Source organism: Ambystoma mexicanum, chromosome 3q (genome assembly GCF_040938575.1).
Source record: "Ambystoma mexicanum isolate Mex_15411 chromosome 3q, UKY_AmexF1_1, whole genome shotgun sequence".
Lineage (NCBI taxonomy): Eukaryota > Metazoa > Chordata > Amphibia > Caudata > Ambystomatidae > Ambystoma > Ambystoma mexicanum.
This window is the reverse complement of record NC_090926.1, coordinates 33,223,584-33,248,427: the sequence shown is the minus strand read 5'-3', so window position 1 is coordinate 33,248,427 and position 24,844 is coordinate 33,223,584. Positions and strand designations below refer to the sequence as shown.

General features: G+C 44.9%; 1 protein-coding gene across 1 annotated transcript in view; it reads left to right on the top strand.

Moving 5' to 3' along the window:
* Nucleotides 1–5,598, top strand: part of CACNG2 (calcium voltage-gated channel auxiliary subunit gamma 2) — a 530,677-nt gene extending 525,079 nt beyond the window's left edge. Inside the window, exon 4 of the mRNA XM_069652998.1 lies at nt 4,991–5,598. Coding sequence (XP_069509099.1) covers nt 4,991–5,526 — 536 coding nt within the window. The 3' untranslated portion in view covers nt 5,527–5,598. The remainder of the gene's footprint in view (nt 1–4,990) is intronic.
* The last annotated feature ends 19,246 nt before the right edge of the window (nt 5,599–24,844 follow it).

Here is a 24,844-nt window from a genome sequence, read left to right as displayed (position 1 = left end):
GGATTGGGAATCAGGAAGGAGGGAGTGGTTAGAGATGAAGGAAGAAAGTTGAGAATAGACAATGCGTTCAAGAAGTTTGGAGAGGAAGGGTAGGAGAGAGATGGGGCGATAGTTGGAAGCAAGATGGTTTTTTTGAGAATAGGGATGATAATAACAAGTAAATGTATTTTGGCAAAAACCAAAATCAGATTTTAAATGATACAATCCCACATAAAAATCAGCATGTCAACCCCACACTGCAACAATGTAGCAACAGGGTTTCAACAGAAAGGTTGTAACTTTCATATGGTGAATATACAGTGCTCCTGGCCTGTCAAAGCTCTGCTGTGGGTGTCTTCAGCAAACCATCACTATAACATGTTAGATTTTGGGGGCAGAAGCATACTTACTAAATGGCTGAAATCTAGAATAGCCTTCTGTTGCCTTTTGTGCTATTTGTTATTTTATTAATTGATTGACTTGATTGACCCAGAATAAATGTGTTCGAAGCTAAAGAAGAAAACTTCAATTGACGCACATTGAGTGTGGTTTTGAATATAAAGGCCAACACCCACCTTTTTTGTTTGACCTGTCTAGAGAGTATTCAAGGGGGTGATAGCCAGTATGAAAGGTCCAGAGGAATCACCCAACCAGGTTTACATTAAAAATGAAAGGCCTGACAGGCTTTACGACAGCACAAGCCCAGCGGACTCGTAAAGACTGTGTAAAGACACTGGCGCTGCACCGGGGTGTAGGGAACTCTACTTTAAAATACGCAGCATGGGCAGGCATTCATCAATATGAATAGTGACCTGAAAGATCAAACAGTAAAAACCAGTTACTAGGCTAACATCAATAAGGTATAATTTGTATTTGTATTTTATTGAATTTATATAGCCCTTTAATCCAAAGTGCTTTACATGAGAACACGCAAAATACAACAAGCATAATATGGAAATTGAATCATAACTTGAAAACAGTGTAAAGAACAATTTACAATATTGCAGAGGTGAGGAGGGAGTAGGGTGGGGCAGAGGAGAGTGAGGGAAAGGGAGAAGTTAGTGGAGGTAAGAGCAAGAGTAAGAGGGAATGTATGAGTGTGAGAGGAAGAGGAGAGAGAAGAGTAGGACTAGAAGAGAGCAGGGAGTGGGGGAAGGAGGTAGGGCGGGATAGGGAGAGTAGTGGTAGGAGGTGAGGAATGAGGGGGAGGGAGAAGAGCGAGAGGAAACGAAGGGTGTTAGGGAGGTGAGTGGAAAAGATAAGATTTGAGAGAATAGCGAAAGGAAGGGAAGGAAGGGGAAGAGCAGATGTGAAGGGGGAGGAGGTTCCAGTGGAAGGGAGCAAGGAGTTGGAAAGATCGGAAGCGGGAGGGAGCACAGGGAGGAAGAGGAGGAGAGAGTAGGAAGAGATTAGCAGAGCGGAGAGAGCGAGAAGGGGTATAGAAAGTGAGAAGGGAGGAGAGGTAGGGGGGCAAGACCATAGAGGGATTTGAAAACAAGACAGAGGAACTTGAATTTGAGCTGGGAGTGAAAAGAGAGCCAGCCTAAAGAGGTGACTGAAGAGGAGATAGAATCAAGAGGTGAGAGAAGGCAGAGGGAGCAGATGGCTGAGTGGAAGATGGATTTGAGTGGGGCGAGGTGAGAAGAGGGGAGTCCAAAGAGAAGGGAGGAACAGTAGAAGAGTCTGGAGAAGATAAGGGAGGTAATTAAAAGTTTAGTAGCGTGAAAGGTAAGGAGGGGTCGGATTTTACGTATGTTGTAGAGGTGAAAGCGACAAGACTTGGCAGTAAGAGAAATGTGGTGAGAGAGTTGAGAGTCAATATGGAGACCAAGATTACGGGCATGTGGAGAGAAGGAGAGCTGGGAGGGGGGAAAGAGAATGAAGGCAGGAGGGGAGGGTGGAGGAAGAGTGTTGGCAGGGAAGAAGAGGAGTTCAGTTTTTTCAGCATTAAGAGTAAGGAAGTGAGAGGACATCCAGGATTTGATAGCGGAAAGGCAGGAAGATAGTTTATCATGAATGTCGGGGGAGAAAGAGGAGAAGGAGAGGAAAAGCTGGGTATCATCCGCATAGAAATGGTGTGAGATGCCAAAGGAGGAGATGATAGGAGCTAAGAAGGAGGTGTAGAGAGAGAAAAGAAAGGGGCCAAGGACAGAACCTTGGGGAACTCCGTGGTTAAGAGGAAATGTGGGAGAGGAGGAGCCACCCCAGGAGACAGAAAAAGAGCAGTTAGCGAGATAAGATGGGAGCCAGTTAAGAACGGAGTCCTTGAAGCCAAATGAGGAGAGGGAATTGAGTAGAAGAGGATGGTCGACAGTTTCAAACGCGGTGGAGAGATCAAGGAGAATAAGAATGGACGAGTGTTTTGATTAACGTGCAGAGAGGAGAGAGTTCAGAACAGAGGTGAGTGCAGTTTCAGTGGAGTGCAGTGGGCGGAAGCCGGATTGGGAATCAGGAAGGAGGGAGTGGTTAGAGATGAAGGAAGAAAGTTGAGAATAGACAATGCGTTCAAGAAGTTTGGAGAGGAAGGGTAGGAGAGAGATGGGGCGATAGTTGGAAGCAAGATGGTTTTTTTGAGAATAGGGATGATAATAACAAGTAAATGTATTTTGGCAAAAACCAAAATCAGATTTTAAATGATACAATCCCACATAAAAATCAGCATGTCAACCCCACACTGCAACAATGTAGCAACAGGGTTTCAACAGAAAGGTTGTAACTTTCATATGGTGAATATACAGTGCTCCTGGCCTGTCAAAGCTCTGCTGTGGGTGTCTTCAGCAAACCATCACTATAACATGTTAGATTTTGGGGGCAGAAGCATACTTACTAAATGGCTGAAATCTAGAATAGCCTTCTGTTGCCTTTTGTGCTATTTGTTATTTTATTAATTATACACTTATTGTAGTATTTTTGTTTTACATTTGCAATGTCACTTTTGTAAAGACACCAGGGCAAAAGGTCATATGAAATCACTTCCTGTGATGTTGTCAGGGTCAACGGTCATGTGAGGTCACTTCCTGTGATATGATCAGATATGTGATGTCGCTTCTGCTACCCCGGCATTATGGTGAGTTGGCATCCTTGATTCTGCACCAGCTGGGCCTTTCATGTTAGGCACTTAGGGAGCACACAAGTATGGATTAGTTATTGTAGTTTAAACCAGACTGAACTACAATGTTTTACCCCTTCTTTATATGACCAGAAGCAACAATCGACATTTTCCAGCTCCACTAGCCATCCTCGCAGAGGATCTCGTGCTACACTGGATCCCTAGCTACACCTCAACGATGATGCTCAACCACTCATGAAACATGTCACAGGGTGGTTGTGGCTGTCCCTTTTGGCGTGACACCAAGACCGATTTATATGTAGTGTAGGCTAATAACGATGGACTGTAAAGCTGCCCAGAGGCATGTGGGCAGGTTAAATCAATCTTTCCATCTATAACTTTTTGGTTGTGCAGTGTTGTACTTGCTAAAATTCATGTTATGGATATCAAGGTTCTTCTTAATTACTTATTTATTATTTATTTTTTATTTTTACTTTGTTATGCTTTCATGTGCATATTATACCGTGGGCTATTGAGTTTATAAAATGAAGCCAGCAGTCTCCTTATGGTGCAAATGAGGGTGAGAAGGTGGGTCGTCATGAATAAGGAGCAAAGGCATTGAGTTCCTTCTGGATTTCAAGGGCATTTTGAGTGTAACCAAAGTGTACAACATGTCCTCAAGGTGGCAGCTGAGCTACACTGTGCACTAATATACCTACCCTTAATAGATTCTCCACGTGAATATTTATCAGATGTCTTCTAAAGAATAGGTTATGCTCTACCTTTAAGGTCCAGTATTCTTGTTCTATTATCAGGGTTCACAGAGTGGCTATGAGGAATCATGTTATGAGTATACAAATGCATATTGTGGTTTCAGGATTCATGTTATGTGTACCAGGATTCTGGTGGTGAGTCTACGAATTCATGTTATATGATATGATATAATGTGGCATTAATAACGCACCTGTACACAAGTGTTTCTAGGCACGACAAGACAAGTGGGGTAAACAAGGGAGGACAAAATAACGATCTTACTAGCCTTGTGTTACTTAGCTCACACAAGTGTGGGGAAGAGGGAAGGGGAGAAGTGCTATGGGGGAGGGCAAGGGAGAAGTGCAGTTAACTCACAAGTGCAGCCAGAGGGTGGCACATAAGTGCGGAGAGAAGGGACTCTAGGGTTGCAGATACAGACCCTTAAGTGCTGGGAGCCCAGAGGCAGTGCAAGGGCAACTGGACATGCAGGCGCATGGGCCCGTGTTCAGAGGGTGACCAGGTGACCAGTGCGCGGAGCAGCTATGTTATGGCTTTCATGGTATGAGTATCAGGATTTATGTTATGGCGTCAGGAGTTAGGTCATGGGTGTGAGGAATCATGTTATGGTATCAGGATCAGGATCACTGTTGTAGTGTAAAGACTTGAGTATCAGGATTCATGGCTATTCATCAGGACACATATCATATGCCTGGATTCAGGTTATTTGTATCAAGATTCTACTTCTAGTTTTCAGGGTCCGGCTTATGCATATGAGGCACCATATTATGGCTTGCATGATCCTGTGTTCACTTGAAATGTATTTTTAGTGTTAGATCTCCCACCATTTTACTACTGTGGGAATTGAAGATGTCTGCTACTGTTTCAGTACATATAATTTATGGCCTCTTCATTTTTTTCTCTCTCCTGTCTTTTCCCTCTGTTTCTTCCTCTTTTTGTCTTGTGATTTCTTCCTTACCCTTTACCTTTTCGTATCTCCAAATTGTGCACATTATCCCGTTTTTTTAAAACCTAAAACATCATCGTGCCCTTCAAATCATGGACCTTGCCTCATTTTTTGGCCCAAAACCCTCCTTCCTTTACATCCCACACCCGCGTCTACTTACTCCATCCTTCGAACTCTTTATCCTCATGCAAATCGTCCATCTGTCACCGTGTCTACATCATCACCCATGCGCCCCGCCTCTCCAGGTCTGAGCAACATCATCGGGATCATCGTCTATATCTCGGCCAATGCTGGTGACCCTTCGAAGAGCGACTCCAAGAAGAACAGCTACTCGTATGGTTGGTCCTTCTACTTCGGTGCCCTCTCCTTCATCATTGCCGAGATGGTGGGTGTGCTGGCCGTGCACATGTTCATCGACCGGCACAAACAGCTTCGGGCCACAGCCCGAGCAACGGACTACCTCCAGTCCTCTGCTATTACCCGCATTCCCAGCTATCGCTACCGCTACCAGAGGCGCAGCCGCTCCAGCTCCCGCTCCACTGAGCCCTCGCACTCTCGGGATGCCTCGCCAGTTGGGATGAAGGGCTTCAACACCCTCCCTTCAACAGAGATATCAATGTACACACTGAGCAGGGACCCCCTTAAGGCAGCAACCACCCCCACAGCTACCTACAACTCCGACAGAGATAACAGTTTCCTTCAGGTTCACAACTGTATACAGAAGGACAACAAGGACTCAGCTCATACTAATACAGCCAACCGGCGAACGACCCCAGTATGAGTCCACAGGGCCTGGGGCGGACCGCCGTGGGAGGAAGAAGACGGTGGTGGTGTGGGGAAAGGGGTCAGGGATGGGGCCCAGGGGTGGGTGAAGGGTGAGGGGAGGAAAAAATGAGGGTTGGGGTGGAAGAAGGGGGGGGGACTGTCCAAAACGCAAAAAATGAACATTTAATTAAAAAAAATTGAAATGAAAGAGAAATGAAAACTACTAGGAGGAAAAAGGTATTTAAAAATAGAAAAAGAGTGGGAAAAAAACGAATGTTTTAAAAAAATTACAAAAAAATAAAAATAAAATGAAAAGAAAATGCATGAAACGCCATGTACCATTTTAAAGAAATCATTTAAACAAAAAATGCCAAAAGGGAACCAAATGTAAAGGGGGAGCATACTATTGAGGGTTGGGCAGCTTTGGGAGGGCTTTTTTTGCTTTTTTAACCTGGAATCAATGGATGATCAAGTCAAGAAAATAAAAAAGAAGGGTTAACGGTCAGAAAGCTTCCATGGGGAAAAAGAATGTTCTGGTCTTTGTGAACTTTATTTTGTTTGATTTATTTATTTACTTTTTTTTTAAAACAGAGATATAAATAAAATGTAAATATCTAGAAGGAACACTTGGAAAAACATGCATATGCTTTTCTTCCTTTTTTTCCAATACTTCAAACTGTGAACATTTTGTGTAAGAAAATAAATAAAAAATTTAAAAAAAACCTACTTTAGCCCTTTTCCAAACTGGAAAGCAGGGAGAAGACGTGTAGCAAAACAGAATGAGGGGTGGGTTTTCTTTGGTGAGAGAATAGACATGGATGTGCTCCCCTCGGAGGAGAAACTATGCTGAGAAAATGCAAATGTTACTTTCAAAGGTCAAAGGAAGTTGGCTTCATGGGAACTTTTCTGCATGTCTGAGAGAAACTGCTAGTGGAACGGCTTGGGGTTACCCGCGCGGTTGCAATCCTCTTAACAGGAAATGGTGGTGGGAGGGCTCTCGTGTCAGCCACAGGGCCCCATTCAGAGACCCTCTCCCACAGAATTTGGAAATGCACACACACGTGCCTATTTATAAGCTATAGATTCCCAGGAGCCACCAGGATTTCTCACCCCCTCTCAGCTGATTGTGCAACTTCCTTTCACTGGTTTTGTTGATTGTGTTTCTAGAGCGCTTTTTGCCGAAGCACTTAGCAAAATGAATGACATGGTAAAATAATAGGAATGATGATAATAACAAAAAAACAGCACAGAGCAGAAGAAGAAAAAATGCAAAAGAACACCAGAAAGATAGAGTTGATATGAGTCCAGGAAAAACTATCCAACATGAATGTCTTGCAAAATATGACAAAAGGATTCTGCAAAACAAACACACACCAACTCCTCACTAGATGAGAAACTATGGTAAAAACAGTAAAGACTCACATCTTAAAACGTGCACGGTACAGGTGTGCCTCTTGATCCCTGGGGAAATATTGGGCTGCCCACAGGTGGCCGGGGGAATCAAAACGAAGGCCGGGTATCCACGATAACCAAGTCAACCAAACCCCGGTAGGTCACAAATAGGAACCAAACCCCCTCCCACAGCCCCAGTTCCGGGTCTGTAGGACTTGCCGTCCTTGATCATTTCAGACCTTTCCATTGCGAAGCAGGAGGTGAGGTTCCTGATGCGGCCTGCATGCCGCTCACCTATGGGGAACAACTTCTCTACTCTGGGTGGTCACGCAATGCCACCACTGCTGCAAGGTCAGGTTGTGGAGATTCCTGATGCGTTCTGCATGCCTCTCACGTATGGGGAACCCCTCTTCTACTCGGGGTGGTCACGCAATCCCACCACTGCTGCAAGGTCTGGTTGTGGAGGTTCCTGATACGTTCTGCATGCCTCTCACCTATGGGGAACCCTCCTCTACTTGGGGTGCTCACGCAATCCCACCACTGCTGCAAGGTCTGGTTGTGGAGGTTTCTGAACCGGCCGGCATGCCGCTCACCAACGGTGAACCCCTTCTCCACTCGGGATAGTCACGCAATGCCAACGCTGCTGCAAGGTCAGGTTGTCGAGCAGCAGCCCATGTGGGATCACAGTATCCCCCATTTCCCCACAGCCCTTTCACCCGATTTTGGGCAAGGACATTTCACTGAATTTTGACCCTGTATTGTTATGGCTGGGTGGTGTCCAAGGGTAGGGAAGTAGGGAGTAGTGAGCATAGGGCCGGGCGAATAAGGGACGAGCGGCCTCTGGGACTGCCACCCCATACAAATACAGTGAAACAAATGCAGCGAAATGTCACTGGCGGAGCATAGCCCATTTCGTGAGAATAGAGTTAGGAATCTAATAGTTCCTATAAAGACATTGAGCAAAGAGGCGCCAGACTAGCCAGTGAAGCCGTCAAACAAGAGTGTATGTACTTCTAGGCCCTCCCAGGCTTCCGGTAAAGAAAAGTCCCTTATCACAAGGAGCACTTTGGTAAAGTCATCACTCTGCGGTTGCTTCAAAGTCTCCTAATTTGGCTGCAATTCAGGTGAGAGCTGACTATTAGGTTGTACTTTCAAATGAGTTCTATAGAGACTTGGTTTGATTTGTAATTATTTAACACAATTACACCGCAAATTAATTGCCTATGAACGTGAAAGAGCCGGACCCTATTTTATTGCAGGACATAGAGTGGGTCAATAACTTATGTGAGCCTTCCCACCGTTTCTACTTAAGGTGAGACTGGTTACGATGCTCATCTACGTACGGTGGGAGGGGGAGTATTCCACCATTTTGGGGACTGAACAGAGAATCTCCATTCGTCTTTGTGTTAATATTTATAACAGTATGTGTGTAGTGGAAGGGAGTAGCAGAGCAGAGCAGTCTTCTAGCCACAGCAGGCCAGAGATTGACTGCAAGGTAAGGCAGGGCCAAGTGATGAAGGCCCTTAAACGCAGGACACGAAGCCTTGCAGGAGTCTGAAACCTGTGACTCACCACCCCAGGTATTATGGACTTCAACTCCCATGGACACTCACTATTGACTATGCTGGCTAAGGCTGATAGGAGTTGTATTCCAAACCACATGTAGAGTCAAAGGTTGCAGGCCATGCCATAAAGGAAGTCCTACAAGAGAGGCAGTACAATGGACAGCTAGGGGTGGTGGGATGTTTCTCTTCATATCATCTAACACAAGTTCAGTAACTGCGTTCTTCACACTTCCAAAGTATTGCAACTGGCAAGCCCGAAGGCCACCATAGGTAGAGTTTGAATAATGGAGTTTACGACTGATAAGGGATGCAACAACTACAGGATAAGAGCAATTGATTAAGTTTAAGAGAAAGCCCGTTATACAACTGCTCCAAATGAGCCTTTAAGTTCAAATTAGATGTTACTTTTTCAGGATACAGAGTCTTCTGGCCAAATAGGACCAGCAACCTGAAATACCTTGGTCTTGTAGGCATGACGTTTCGAGCCACGATCTTTAATCCAGATGCTCACTTCTTTCAAACTAGTTAACACCTTAGAAACGCACTTATTAGAACTAAAAGACTATGAATAAATCCAGGTGCCATGCACATAGTGGTCGTTGTGGAGGCCATGGTGGTTGAGGAGTCTCAGAAGTGTGCTCAAATAGATGTTAAAAGCAAAGGAGATAATGTAGATCTTAGTGGGACACCACCATCTACTCATATTAGTGGAAGATTGAAAAGGACACAACTTTAATCTTTGTTTTCATTTGGGGAGAAATGATTGAAGCCTTTATAACCGGGATCTGTAATCTATGGCTATCCCGATGTTATGCACTGCCACTCCTATGATCCCTCACCATTGACTATGCTTGCTTGGGCTGATGGGAGAAGTTGTCGAAAAGATTTGGAAAGCCAAAGGTTGCAGGTCCCTACTAAGTCCTCCCCTCCAACTGAGCAATTGTGAACCCTCGCCATCCTGAGCCAGACATCATCCAATAATGCAGCTAGAGCGGTGTCAATCGCATGGTTGTGGTGAAGGCCTGATAGGAAGCAGTAGGAAATGCCTTAACAATCACCATAATTGGGTAGTGGATAGTCGCTATATTCCTAATGCGACACAGCCAGAATCATTAGATCCAACAATAGGGAAACCATTTCAGCAGAGCCTAATCCATGACTGTTTGGCCTCCTTGGAAAATACTTCCCTGAAAAGATAAATAATGCAATAGTTCTTCCCATCTCTCTGTACTTGTTAGAGACCAGCTTCCTAATTCATGTTACAGGGATTTTCACTGTCGGGATTTGACAAGATCAGACTGGAGCACAAGACTACTGTTATTTCCCAAAAGGCATTTAGACACTGCAGAGTCCACACAACGTTATTAGGTCCGACTTTCCTCGATGAGATTGCACCTAGGAACGCCCCTGACAGTTATTCGCTGTTCCACACGATGGTACACAAGATGCTACTAAACTGTCCTGCAACTGAAGCTCTGACCAGCCTGAAATCATCTCCACGTAACCCTAGATTGAGCAGGAGTGAATCCTTCCCAAAAGTAGAGCAGCTGTACACACCTTGATCTTTCCCAAAAGTAGAGCATCTGTACACACTTTGATCTTTCCCAAAAGTAGAGCATCTGTACACATCTTGATCTTTCCCAAAGGTAGAGCATCGGTACACACTTTGATCTTTCTGCATAGCACTCACTCAACTTAAAAATATCCTTCCACGGTCCCTAACACATTGCTTGCTGGGCTATTCTGAATGAGAAATCATCTACTTCACAAAAGTCTTGGATGTTCTTTCCCTTACCCTCCCAGCCACACATCTCAATACCCATTTCTCAGAATGGTGGTATTAAAAATGTCACAAGACATTTTGTCCAGCACGCCATCAATTATGGGAATGGGATGTTTAAAAGACATAGGGCCTCATTACGAGTTTGGAGGCAGCCATGGTGCTATTAGCTGCCTCCAAAATCGTGTCCGGGTTCCTTGAATGAGGAATTACCGGGTCATTCCAACCTTGGAGGACCCGGTAATTTCTCATTCAAAAAACGCATCCCCATTCCCATTTGAGTCTGCATAGGGCTCAATGGGAATGGGGATGGAGCTAATAAAGGGCCCGTTAATAACGTGCCCTTCATTAGCTCCCTGGTCCCCTTGGGGGACCCGTAAAGGACATCTGTCTGACCAGACATTCCGAGCGGGTCCAGCAAGGGAACCTCGTAATAGGGCGGAATGGGTTTACCGGCACCATTACCGGTGCCGTTAAACCCATTCCGCCCACCTCGTAATGAGACCCATAGTCCCTAATTACAGTTTTGCCGGTATTTCGCTGGTAATTCTGGCAGAATACTGGCAAAACTGCCTTACCATTTCCACTGCCCGATATCCTGGTAATACCGCGATATTACAGGTGACAGAGATGCCTGTAAGTTCCCATTCCATGTTATGGGTTTCTGGAATTACCGGCACCAGTAGTACCGGAGCCAGTGATTGTAGCATTTTTTTGCCGGTAGAGGCCTGAACTCCTGGCAGGTCAGGACTGCTAGTAGTTCACTGCCCCCATCAGAAAACATGTGTATTCCCGTTCCGGAAGAAATGCTGGTGCCAGAATTACCAGCATTTTTAATGTCATTTATTCCAGACCAGGGAACTCCCAATGAGCCCCCTAGTCTATAAATGAGACAGAAGAGGTACAATGGGCCTCATTATGAATTTGGCGGTGAAGGAAAAAACTGGAAGGAATTCAGTTTACCTCAATTTTTCCTGCTCCGGCAAACTTGCAATCCTTATGCAAGTAAAGTGCCCAGATGCCTCAGGGCTTGGTGCTCTCTATAAATATAAACAAAATACAAATACAAACTACACATGTGGGGCTATTACCTCTGGCTAATTTACCAGATGGCAATGCTGCTGATCTTTGGAGGTAAAGAGGCCCAGTTTACCTCCAAATATTGCCAATATTACCATCCAGTGATTCCGCTGGAGGTAAGACTGCCAAAAATCCCCAGTGGATTCCTATGGACAGCATGAAATGCGGATTTACACTGCCAACCCACCACTTGTAATCTGGAATGTGTAGCAAGGCCAGTGCAACTCAGCGGCATCAGACCCACCTCTCACATCTCCTAGGCCTCTTTGGGGACAGCCTGTTGTGTCGGCTCTGACATCTTGCAGTTGTCTGTTTCCTTGAGGGACTTTCTCCAGTGTGAACATCATACACATGCATCGCAGGGTGTGTTGTAGATTAGCACTGAAAACGTTGTGCTTTCTAGAAACACCAGGTGCTCCCCTGTTTTTTCCAGAATCATCAAGGACAACATCACCTCTCTCGCCCCAGCCTTGGCTGCCCTCTGTAATCATTCCTTTGCCACGTGCTCCTTCCCATATCCTCTCAAGCACTCCCTTGTGCAACCTCTCCTAAAAAAGCTGTCAGCGGACCCTTCTTGCCTGGCTAACTATCACCCTAACTCTATCATCCTTTTCTTTGGCAGACTCATGGAGAAGCTGGTCATCTCCCACTGCCTCTCCACACTGAAGCGGCTGACTGCCTCCATGTTCACCAGTCTGGTTTCAGAGCTTCCAGAAGCACGAAACTGCTCTCCTGAACACCTGTGAAGACCTGCTCTCGAACCTGGAATCCAACTCTCCCTCTGTTCTAATCCTCGTCTTCATTTGACACAGTAAACCACTCCATCCTCATAAATCGTCTCCATGTTACCCTTGGCATCACGGACTGGACACTGGCATGGCTGACCCACTTCCTTTCAAACTTGCCATCCTGAGTGCAAATGGGCCCTTCCTCTACTCCACCCCTCTCTCTACCTGTGGCGTCCCTCAGAGTTGGATCTGTGTGATTTATCCACGGCTAAATTTCCCGCGATGGAAATGACCGCATGTAAAAGGCCTGTCCCCCGCAACCCCCACTCACTATACGGCAAAGTATGGTGAGCGGGGTGTTGCGGGGGACACCCCCACAGCCCCTGCAGCCTTTTTCTTTTTTTACCGACCCCACCAAAACATACATACCACTAAAGGTTCAAACATTTAGTAGTTAGAACTTTTGGTGGTATGCTTTTTAGGTCTTTTGGTTGGCTCGGTAATTTTGACTGTGTAATTTCGTCCTATACCTCAGAGCTCTAGCCTATCGCCATGGCTCTTCGACATCTACCTAGCCCCTCTGGCCCAGCTAATCTGCACCATCTCTCCTAATTTCCAGTGCTATGTCGATGGCACACAGCTCTTCTTTAAGCTCCCTTATTCCTCCTCCTCCTCTCCTTCTTCTCTCTTACCTGACTGCCTGTCTGCTAGTCAAGCATGTTGCACTTCCAACGATCTCTGACTTAATGCTAGCAAGACAGAGATCCTTCTCATTGGGACGCCTGAGCCATGTTTCCCCCCCACTGTCTAGCCACCCTCCTTGGTCCCTCTCCCCTAAACCTCCTTTGAGGCAAAAAACCTTGGGGTCATCGTTGACTCCTCTCTCTCTTTCTCTCTGCACATCACAGACCTTGCCAAGAAGTCCAACTTTCAGCTCCACCTCCTCAGAGGCATTCCCCCTTTCCTCACCTTCCTCCAGAAGCTCAATGTCTCCAAAGCTCTGGTTTTCTCTAGGCTGGACTACTGCAACAGCCTCTTCCTCAATCTGCCTCTTTCCTCCTGTCGCCCTTTCATCTGATCCAGAATAGAGCTGCAATAATTTTCCTTGGCCTCAAGCTCAGGCACTGCATTTCTCCGACCTTAAAATCTCTCAACCGGCTCCTGGTGACCTGAAGGATCAAATTCAAGACTTGTTGCATCATCCACAAGGTTGTCTGGGCCCTGGGACCTCTCCACATCCAGCTTTCTCTCCCTAAATAACTCCTTGCTAGAGTTCTTAGGTCCTCTAGCTCCAACTCTCTGCTGGTCAGACGCTTATAAAAACAGAGAGTGGAAGGTAAATCCCTTTCCTCGGCAGGTTCCTCCCTCCCAGCCAGGGATCTTATATAAAACAAATGCCAATTTTTTTTTTATCCCACATTGATTCACATGCCCATGTACAAATGCATACACTCCTAATAATCACAAACACAAAACGTTTTATCCATATATATCTCAGGCATCATTGCTTCGTGTGCCATCACAGTTATATGAAAAAAGGTTTCAGAGTGTCAAGTTTTACAATCATAACCACATGTATGATAGCAGAACATATTTTGATTGCTTAATCAGGTGGACCAGAACATATATAACATTTTTTTAAATCGAATAATGTATCAATATTCGAGCAAGTCAGAAACATATCAAACTAATCCGAGGGAAACTCCTAACATCGAGACAGCGCTCAGTTCATGTCTTCCAGTTTCCAATGCTCAGCATTGGGAGCAGAAGGAACTCACTCCTTACACTGAAGCCGCCTCGTGCTATTGCATATCACCAGATAGTGACAAGATGTGTTTCAATCTGCATCTAACTCACATTTATTACAAAACCCATAAGAAATCTACATGTGTATTCATCCCCTGCTGATGCAACTCTGACAATTGATGTAAGCAGTTTAACCTTGTCTTAAGTCATCAGCTTCCTCCCCCTCTAATGTTCTGGAAACCTGGCATCCAACTTACGCCTGCTGTTGCCAAATGTCTTGTAACTAGTGAGGACGGCTGGTTATCAGGTGGTGGTTCAGATGTCTGATTGTTGGATTAAGGACGTGTGGAGCAGTGGACGCTGGTAAAAGGCTGCCAGAGTCTTCCTAGTGCCATGAGCCTGGAAGGTAAGGCTGTTGTTGACAGTAATTGAAGAAATGTTGCATAGAAGGTGAGTTGGGGTGTGAATCCATCGAGTTTCAGTGACATCAGCCAGCATTGGACTTGAGCATTTAAGAGGTTCAGAGAAGGATGAACCCGCTCTTAGTGGTAGTTCTGTGTCAAGTGCTTACTCAACATTAAGGGCTGGAGGGGGAGAGGCAGTTCGGGTGTATCCTGATGTTGAGGTTGGCAAGAGTTTCCCCAGTGCTTCCATGTAGAGGGTGAAGATGATTGTTGAGAGGAGGGAATCTTGTGGGAATACAGGGCAAAGTTAGCATCTATTGGGCCTCATTACGAGGTATGCCAGTAGCCATGCGGCTATTGGCGGCATGGCTGCCGGCAAAACCGCATCCGTGTCGTGTCCGTGTCCTCGGAATGAGGACTTACCGGACCATTCCGAGTTCGGATGGCCTGGTAATTCCTCACTCGAGGACACGGACACGGTTCATCCCCATTCCCATTTCAGCCCGCATAGGGCTGAATGTGAATGGGAGAGGGAGTAAACAACGGGCCATTACGAGATGGCCCTTTGTTTGCTCCCTCTTCCCCTCGCGTGACCCGGTATGCACGCCAGGCGTGCTTACGTGTCCCGCGAGGGGACCTCGTAATGTGGCAGAACGGGTTGAATGACGCCGCGGAATGGGTTGAACGGCGCCGCAGCCTTTTACGGCGCTGTTTAACCCGTTCCGCCAGGGTCGTAATGAGGCCCATTGTTTCCCACCGGATTGAGGTGGTGTCTGTTTTTGAGATAGAAGGGAAGCCATAGCAGGACCAAGTCTTCTAGTTCAGTACAGCTGGTGAGGATGTTGACCTGAGATTGCATGAAGTAACACAAATCACAGGTGATGTCGGCACACAAATCAAAATGATACCCTTCAGGAGGTTTGGATGAAAAAATGAATTAATTGTGGAGAGTCTTCTTAGTACATCTCTTATGAGAGTTACTCTCTTTGTATAAATATGATGAAAAGGGTCCACTGCACCAGGTACTATCTCAATCGCACAAACATATTGCCAGAGGAGTGGCAAAGCCATACTTTCAGACTTCTGAAAACACATATAAGAACACTGAAACGGGAAATTGAAAGTATTAGCTGCCTCATTTGGTTGCCAATCCTGCACAGAGTTCACCACCAGCAGAACCTTTTCTTCCATCCCCAGAACCTACGGACTGGATCTTGTAAGAAAATTCTCCTTAAAAATCCCTGTCAACGTTATCATCGAACTAATAATTTTCAATCCACCACATGCACAGTCTTTGAAAACACTGGGGCCCCCAATTCCTTTGTTCAAGTCTGGCGCACCAGTGTCTTACACGGGTTAAATGAGGTAGTGTGTTGTTTAGATGGATGGGGATGCAGAATAACTCTTACACCAAATAATAAGACCGACTCAGGAAGTTGGCAAAGTGTTCTGTTTTAATCTCAATTATCTAAAACAGGGAGCACAACGGACAACAGCTGACGTTGCAACAGCATAATCTCGAAGCATTTCATTAAAAAAAATCCTCATATAGCACAAAAATGTGTAATTCATGACATCATACTAGGTGGCAAACTAAGAAAACCTACCTGGGATTGTGATTGGACTAGGGGGACCATCTAGTTATACTTTCTATAAGGGATTGGATTGTGATTGGATCTCTGCAGTCAGGTGGACAACCTATGCCCACCCCTAGTGCATGTCATCTTCAACATTTGTTAGGTACACAGTACATCATTGGCTTCTCAAACTATAGGGCTCTTTGTTACACAGGCCTCTATAATTGGTTGGCACACTTGCACCCTTCTGGAGCATTCGACTCATGGCAGCACACAAGCTACTACCCCAGGTGTCAGTGGGTGGACTTGACCATGTCTCCCCACCCAATTAGCCCCACAGCCATCATCACACATGCCTTCTGCCATTTGAATTGTCTTTGAACTTGGTCTTGCAAAGTTTCACTGCTCCTGAGAATAGAGGGGAGATGTGAGCATGTTCTTATCTTCAAGTCCTGGTGCTGCTTGCCCAGTTTCTATTTCCATCTACCCCATTTGACAGGAGACAGTGTTTTAGCTCCTTTTTCATATTTAATAGTATTAAGTGAATAAAACGTGGCACTCATGGTGTCTTTCCTTCACACCTTAACAGGGGCTCATCTCACTTCTCACGTTCTCTGTATCTTCAAAGATAGATATCTAGTTCTTGGCTGCCCCAACAATTGTCACTGGGACAGACAGCCTTCTCGATCCTTCCTCGATCTTCAGCTGTTTTCTCTGCTTTGCTACACTTTCAGCCCTTCTCTTCATGGGTCCTGGCTCACTAAAGTTGCAACATCGAATATCCAGATTCTATATAATGGTGGCACCACCTGCAGTCTATTCACTACATATAGCCAGCCTTTATGATTACTTAGTCTACTTGCGTTACAGCATCTGTACAGTTATAAAACAGCTTGCATTTTGTGCAGTGTTCTTCAAACGTTCAATCTTTAGTCTGTGTAGTAAAGTCTTCTCAATTCTTTACATCATCATCAGATTATATATGGACCATACATTCTTTCCTTCCATTACTCTTCTCAGTGCGTCATTGTTACTTTGTGTGACGTCACCAATCTTTTCTTTCACTCGTCTTTCCACGTCTTCAGGGATCTCCCTCAAGAGACCATCACCCTTTTGGGGGTGCTTCATATAGGGCTTTCTTAATGGATACCTCATCTCGAAGGCTTTTGTGATATAGGCATCAATACCGGCATTGCGCATGTCACAATATCCAGTTCTCAACATATAGGCAAATTGGGGACGGGACATTTGGTAGAGGCATTCGGCTCCTCCTTTAGACTCCCACCTCTGGTTGAATCATCGAGCACTCCTCCACCAGTATTGAAATCTAGACATCCTCTCTTGAAGAAGTGCGTCTTTGGAGTCCATATTTACACCAATCCTTTCAGGGATCCTGCTGATTTTACATGGTCATCAACGCTCCAGGTCATGTGGCTACATTGTCCATTCGGGTTACAGTAGATCAATCGTCCCACATACTTCTAGTGGTTCCTTGGATACAAGAACATGGTTCTGTCAGGTGCTAGAATGATAGCCTCGATATATTTTCTGATTTCTTCATCTGCCAGCTCTTTGGGTCCAAACCCGGATTCAACATCAATCATGACCTTCATTTCTCCTGCCTTTTTCGCAGTCTTCTTACACTCTGTGATTATTATCCTGATTGCACCAAATTCAAACATGATAATTACCAATACTGCTCCAAGAAACTTGAAGATGATTGGCCTCCATTGTGGAACCCATTAATAGATCGACGTAAACCAGCTGTCATCTCTAATGTCCTTTACTTTATCTTCCATTTTATTGTGCAGGTTTGTCAGTAACACTACGGCCTCCGTCAAGGTCCCATTCTCGTCATCGCGAGAAGGTATGAATGTGCAACATGAGGGCTCGATTCTGGCATAAACACCTCCTTCCATAGCTGTGATCATATCAAGGACATACCTATTCTGGAGCGTCATCAATCTTATGGCTCTTAATTCTTCCTTGATAGTGTTAAATCCCTTTATAGTAGTGTTGATTGTCTGCAGGAGCTCCCAGCGAGTGATTTGCAACCACTTTGCATTCCCCATTATCTGGATCCCCTACATAAAGATAGTTGTGAATATTGCTGGAGTCTGACTGAAAAACCTGTGTTCATACGGAATGACATCAAAGGCTTCTATTGATTTAGCTGAAAAGTAATTCTACCTTCTCGTCCAATTAAGGAATCCAAATGATCTCCTCTTTATCATATGAGCATCTGCTTTTGGAAACTCTCCAATGTTCAGGTCACTCTTTGGAATCTCTAATGCTGGAACATGAATGATCACTATGGAGCATGTCCCTGCCCAATCCTTGGGTAACTTCATATAGGCTCTGGATCCACAGGCCCGATATCGATCCATTAGGACTGCTGCCCCTGCTCCCATTTTAGAGACATCGGGCCTCATTATGAGGTTCACGGAACAGGTTAAGGGGCTCCGCTAATGGAGGTGGACCCATTAAACCCATCCCGCGAAATTACGAGGTCCCCTCGCGGGACCCGGTAAGGACGTCTGGTATAACCAGGCGTCGTTACCGGGTCCCGCGACGGGAAGAGGGAGCAAACAACGGGCTGCTCGTAATCGGCCCGTTGTTAGCTCCCTCTCCCATTCCCATCGAGCCCTATGGGGGCTCAGATGGGAATGGGGAAGGCCCGAGCCCGGGTTCTCAGAGGGAGGAATTACCGGGCCATCCGTACTCGGAATGGCCCGGTAATTCCCCATTCTGGGAACCCGGTAAAGGAGCCTGGTTTGGCGGCAGCCATGGAGCTAGAAGCTCCATGGCTGCCGCCAAACTCGTAATGAGGCCCATCAACTGTAATCTATCACCCTACATTAGCTCCCATGTGTCTTTTTCCTTTCCTCTGAAAGCGTAATGTCGCATTTGGCAATGGGACCACCATCATTGGACCTGATTGATCTTCCACCCATGTCAGGAGTTTAGCATGTTCGGCCCACAACTTTAAGCACTCATCATTCACTTTTTGCACTTCTCGCACATATTCTGACTTCAATAGGTTAGATGCACAAGACATCAGTCCTTCTTCCCATCCTTTCTTAGTTTTCACTTGTCCATAGACTAATATCTGAGATCTTTCCTAGCATCCAGGTGCCCAAGGTTTTTCTTCTTCATCAGCACAGTCCATCTTCTTCATCTCCTCTATGACCACTTCATCTTGTCCTGGCTTGGATATGTGAGCATTTTGTTTTTCTATGCGGGCTCCTTTTACATTTGTGTAGTCTTAATATAATTGTCCTCGAATGGAAACAACCATTTTGATCTCCATTGCAAAGTAGCCCAGTTTCCTTGAAACTGGCCTCTTGTCATGCATGCATGCTGCAAGATGAACAAGACATCTGGCATTGTATTCTGGAATGTCTCTAGTAATGAACGTTCGGGCAGCATTCATAGCATAATGTATGAGAGCGCAAACATAGCAACTCTCTTTAGACATTCTCTCTCCCACTTTTTTCATGTGTTGATACCACATGTTATGACCCAAATACGCTGTCCTGTCTAGATTATAATTTATTTCATTGCTGTATCCCTCTGCACTCCTCTTGTGTCTCCCTCGTGCAAAGCAAGTGTTTGCATAGTGGTCAAGAGGCATATCAGAAAGAGGTATTTTTTCAGGAAGAACCATATGAACATTTATCTCAGCAATAGGCAACCCTACACGAGTTATTAGAGAGGGGAGGATCAAAGGGACTCCTGCTTTTCTTGGACCAATGAATTAAAGAGTATGGACCAAAAGAACCATGAGAGCAAGGCTTAATGCTGAACATGCATATATTATACTCCAGTACATCAACCCACACCATGTATGGCGGACTGGACGTTGTTGAGCTCTCTCTATTTTCCCAAAACTGTACCATTCTCAATGTTTCTCATTTTGCCTGTAAACTGTTTTAAGGAAGGAAAAAACCTTTTCAATCAGGCAATTCTGGTAAATCAGGTAGCTGCAGGATTTCCTCGACTATTGCCTCATAGCAGGACCATTTTTAGGATCATGCAAAAAAGGACGAATTTCAACGCTACGCCCAACAAGAGCAGGATAAGCTCTGAGAATAAATATGAAAATAGCGAGTAGGTGCCATGGGCATCGTCATTTTTCAAAACCATAGACTCAACCAAAAAGTTGTGTTGTAAAGAATAAATAAAAATACTGCTCATGCTTCCAATTTCTAATAAAGTGTTGTCATTTAGGCATACTCATAACATACCAACAACTTTCTAAAGTTCATTTTCAAAGATTCCTGTGGCTCAAGAACTGAGTTTGCACTCCTGCTATAATATCTATAAAGAGTGTCCGGGGAGAACCACAGTCCAAATGCACATTTGCATTTATTTAATCAGCAACCTTATCGTCCTTCTTCCTCATCATCGATCGGGTCTGCACACGCTGAAATTCTTCTTGTCTTGCTTCTTAATCAAACGTTAGGGGTGCGACATTCTTACCAGTATAGAGTTTGCCGTTTTTTAGATGGATCCAAGCACGTCGTCCTTGGACATTTACTGCTGAGAGAGAAGCATTCTGAATTAAGAACAGGCCATTGAAACGGTGCTCATGCCTCCTTCTAGTAAAACTATTGACTAAGACAAAGTCACCAGAAAATAATTTTGGTACTGGTAGTAATTCTGCAGGTCCAGTTGCTGAATGGTTTTCATTTGTGTTCTAAGACCGACCACCCTGGTGCTTGAGTTGATCTGAAATGACAGAGATACTAGTGGTCATACATGTCAAATAATCACACAACTCATTTCCTAACATGTCTGCAGTCTTCTGGGCATCACACCTGCTCCTCGATGGAGGAGTCTACAGCATTCTCATTCACCTATCTGTCACTAGATCATGGGGTGTGAGGTGGTGGTCCGACCCTGGCTGATTCCTTAATGCATACAAGCCATCCCTTCTTCAGTGTTAACTTAAGTTTGGCAATCCTTTCTTTAAAGAGACTGTTGAGTCTCTCACACATCCCATTCACTTGTGGGTGAGAAGCAGAAGACAACTTGTGCTTAATATTCAACAATAGACTAATCTGTTCACATACTTCATTAACAAAATGGGTCCCATTATCAGACCTGAGCACCTGTCACACTTCCCATCTTTGAAAGACTTCTCGTACTAAAAACATTGCTGTGTAAGTGGCATCAGGGTGTGTGCATAGACCTGCTCCGATCCACCTGGAGAAGGGACACACCACCACTATCATATACCTATATCCATTACATACTTTCAGCATATCAACATAGTCAATATGTAAATGCTGAAAAGGACCATTCGGCCGAGGAATCACTCCTCTGATCATTAGCAGTGTATGCCCAGCGGTAAACTTTTGACATACGATGCAGTTTACTACATAAAATGCATCATGTTCTAACAGGTTCCGTACGAACCAGTCCTCTGCAATTGTTGCAGCAAGACTTTCCCTAGTTACATGCACTGGGTAGTGCAGCTGTTCAAGTGCTACCTTTAATAGTGCTACTGGCATCACCGGCTTTCCAGTGCTGTCCTGTCACCATAATGCTTCTGCGGGGGATAAAGAGCACCCCCTTCATTTCCACAATACTTGCTCTTCCTGTGGTGCACTGCCTTGAACTTCCATCAACTGTGTTCTCAGTAAATGATGAAATCCCTCGTTCACCACCATAATCGTGACTACCTTCTACTTAACATCTGGAGTATCAAAACTTTAAATATCTGGGGAATGTGCAATCCTTTTGGCTTCTTCATCTGCAGCTTAGTTCTCGCAAGAGCTAAAATCTGTTTGTGCATTTAACTATCGCTATGGCTACTGGGAGTTCTAGTGGTTTAATAAGCCTGCCCAATAATGCTGCATGTTCCACTGGAGTGCCGTCCACTCAGAGGTATCCCCTCCTTTTCCAACATGCTAGCACTGCGTGTACGGTTCACATCATGTAGGCGGTGTCACTGTACACCATCACTTCCTTCCCTGCATAATTTGCGAGCGCAACAATAAGTGCTACCAATCCTGCTGCTTGCACTTGCTACAACCTTAAATTCGCCATTTTCTCTATGTCTCACTAGAGCTGTGCCAGAATGTCTTTATCCACTTGTTTGATCGATTTTTGAAGAACCATCAATAAAGAGAATCTCCCCTCCAGACAGCGCATTTTCCTTTACATGCGGTATGTCATCATAAAACTCAATATAATTTTCACAGCCATGCACATGCTCACTCTCTGCCACAGGCTCAGCTACAAATGTGGCAGGGTTCACTATTTTACACCTGACTATTTTAATTGATGGATTTGATGTGGGCCCCTCTTATGCAAAAGCTCTCAGAGATGTCAATGTACCCTTAGGTTTTTCCAAAATAGCAAACAAAGCATGTTCTACAAAAGGCATCAGAAAACAACCCATTACAATACTAGTTGACTTCTCAATTGCGAACGTGGCTGCTGCCAATGACTGTTGCCAAGGAAAGTGTCCTTTCATAACTGGATCTAGAATCGCACTGTAATATGCAAGAGGTTTATACCCTAATATAGTCCTCTGTGTAAGCACTGCTGTCCTGACTGTCCCATTCGTGTGTGAGAACAAGAAAAACTCTTCAGCATATTTGGGAATTCCAAAAACGGGAGCTGTATGAATTGCTTTCTTCAACTCTTCAAATCCTCCCTCCATTTCCTTAGTCCATTCTATTTTTTCCTTGTTCACCTGTGCCTTCTTTAGAGCCTACAAAAGGGTCTTGTGTATGAACTATAATCAAACATCCATGCTCTAACGTAGATGCATAGACCAAAAAACTGTAGCATCTGTTTTACCATGTGGGGTTTTGCGGTTTTCATAGTTGCCTCTGCCCTTTCAGGTGTAACTCTCTTACCCTCATGTGAGATTAACTGGCCTATGTACAACACCTCTTCTTGACAATATTGTGACTTCTCTTTGTCTACTTCGTATCCCTTGTCTGCTAGCATAGTCATTAACTGAATCGAGTTTGCCTGCACTCATCTTCTGTCGTGCTACAAATCAAAATGTCATCTACGTGCTGTATCACAACGCTCTTCAAATCAATATTGCCTAGGTCCATCTAGAGGACCCTATAAAAGATTGAGGGGACTCACATACCCTTGAGGCAGGCTAGTATGTTTCAGTCAGATTCGGCAGAACGTAAATGAAGTCTAGTCTTGTGAGTCCTTGTCCAACGGGATTGAGAAAAACACATTTTTTAAATCTATCACCATGAAATATCGCACTTCTACTGGGATGCTACATAATATTGTTGCAGGGTTAGTAACTAAAAGAAACCCTGCCTCTACAATCTGGTTAATCGGTTTCATGTCTTGTAGGAATTTCCACGACCCCCTCTTTTGATTTCTTCACAGGGTACACTGCGGTATTGCATGATGATTCTGATGGTAGTAGGATACCTTGTTCCATCAGCACTGAAATAGTCTTAAAAATACCTTCATCAGCCTCTCGAGACATGGGGTACTGTCTTGCTTGATGTAAAATTGCTCCTGGCTTCACCTGTATCTTAACCTCCCCTCCCCCTTCAGTAGGAGCCTGTAGTCCATAAAGCGGTTGGTACCTTTTCAAAGTCTTCATAACAAAAATGCTGGATGCTGCCACATTATCGCCATTCGTGGTGGGATCTCTCTTTTCTATATTCCAATCCAATATGTAATACTCATCTCAAATATCACTTCATCATCTGTTGGATCATCTCTAAACATGTCATTATCAGTGACGTCAATCAGTCTACACACTCCTCCAATGGCAATCACTGTGATCCATGGTCTGCCCTCATCATCTGTTCCTCCGAGCATTGCCATTTCCACTCGTACCATGGCTGCATCTAACTCTACGGAAACAGTCTGTCCCCCCTCTTCGTCCATAGGTATCTGTGGCCTATTCAACAGGTATCCTCATAGTCCTTCCCACTAAGCCGGGTAGCCATGTCAACAGAATGCTCACCCCATAAAGAAAGACATCTGGCTCCATTGGCACTCCTCGCAGATCCATTTGCCCTGTAAATGCCAATATAAATTCACCTACATTTACATAATGTATCCATGGGGTGATGCACACTATGCCTTTATCAGTGAAAGAAATCGTCATGTTAAGCTTCGTCATTAAATCTCGTCCCAGAATGTTAACTGGTGTCTGCCGTGAATACAATAATGGAACAGACAGGTCACACTTTTCTATGGAAACAGGTACTTCGTCAGTAAAAGGAACTCGACTTGTAGCTCCAGAGAATCCCTGAGCATTCATGGCAATTCCCGACATTGAGACTGTTGCACCAGTGTCTACTAAAAAAGAAAAAGACTTGCCTCATATTGTCACATCAACCCTTGGTTCCTCTTGGGGGTCTGGTGTCACCGATAGTACTGAACACATCAAGTCACCCTGTGAACTGTCCTATTGTAGAGACATACAAACCCCCATACCTGTGAAAGGACTCCCTCCTACCACAGCAACACCCCCTATTCTAGGTGTCAATAATTGTCCTGTGTTTGCATTATGCTGTATATGCACGGGTGCATTCTGGGACTGCCCTTGTGCCCTTGTGGTGGATTCAACAGTGTTTGTTGTGGTTTCTGTGCCTGTTGCATTTGCAGCTCTTGTGCCTGATACACTGTCTGATCTTGGGTGAATCTATCCCTAGGATAAACTGTCCCCCCTCTTGAGAATTGTCCATTTTGTACATACCGTTGGCTTCCACATAGGTGCGCCATGTGCCCTTCTAACTAGTCCCCCTTGATTAAATCCTGGTTGCACATTTTGATTACCATTCTGCACGTTCTGAAACCCACCCCTTCCTCTGTAGCCCATTCCTCTGCCTCTTGGTACAAACCCATTCCCTCCTTGGTCCATCGGGCGCTGATTGTTCACCTGCGATGTACCCACTGCTTGCTGTATTCCCAGTCCTTCTCTGCTTGTCAATACCACCCCTTCTACAGCATATTTTGTCAATTTCTTCTGAACTAACTTAGCTTGTTCAAGTTTTCTAGCATCTTCTTGCTTCCTATTTTTTTCCTGTAACAGCCGATAGTGATGAACTATAGTC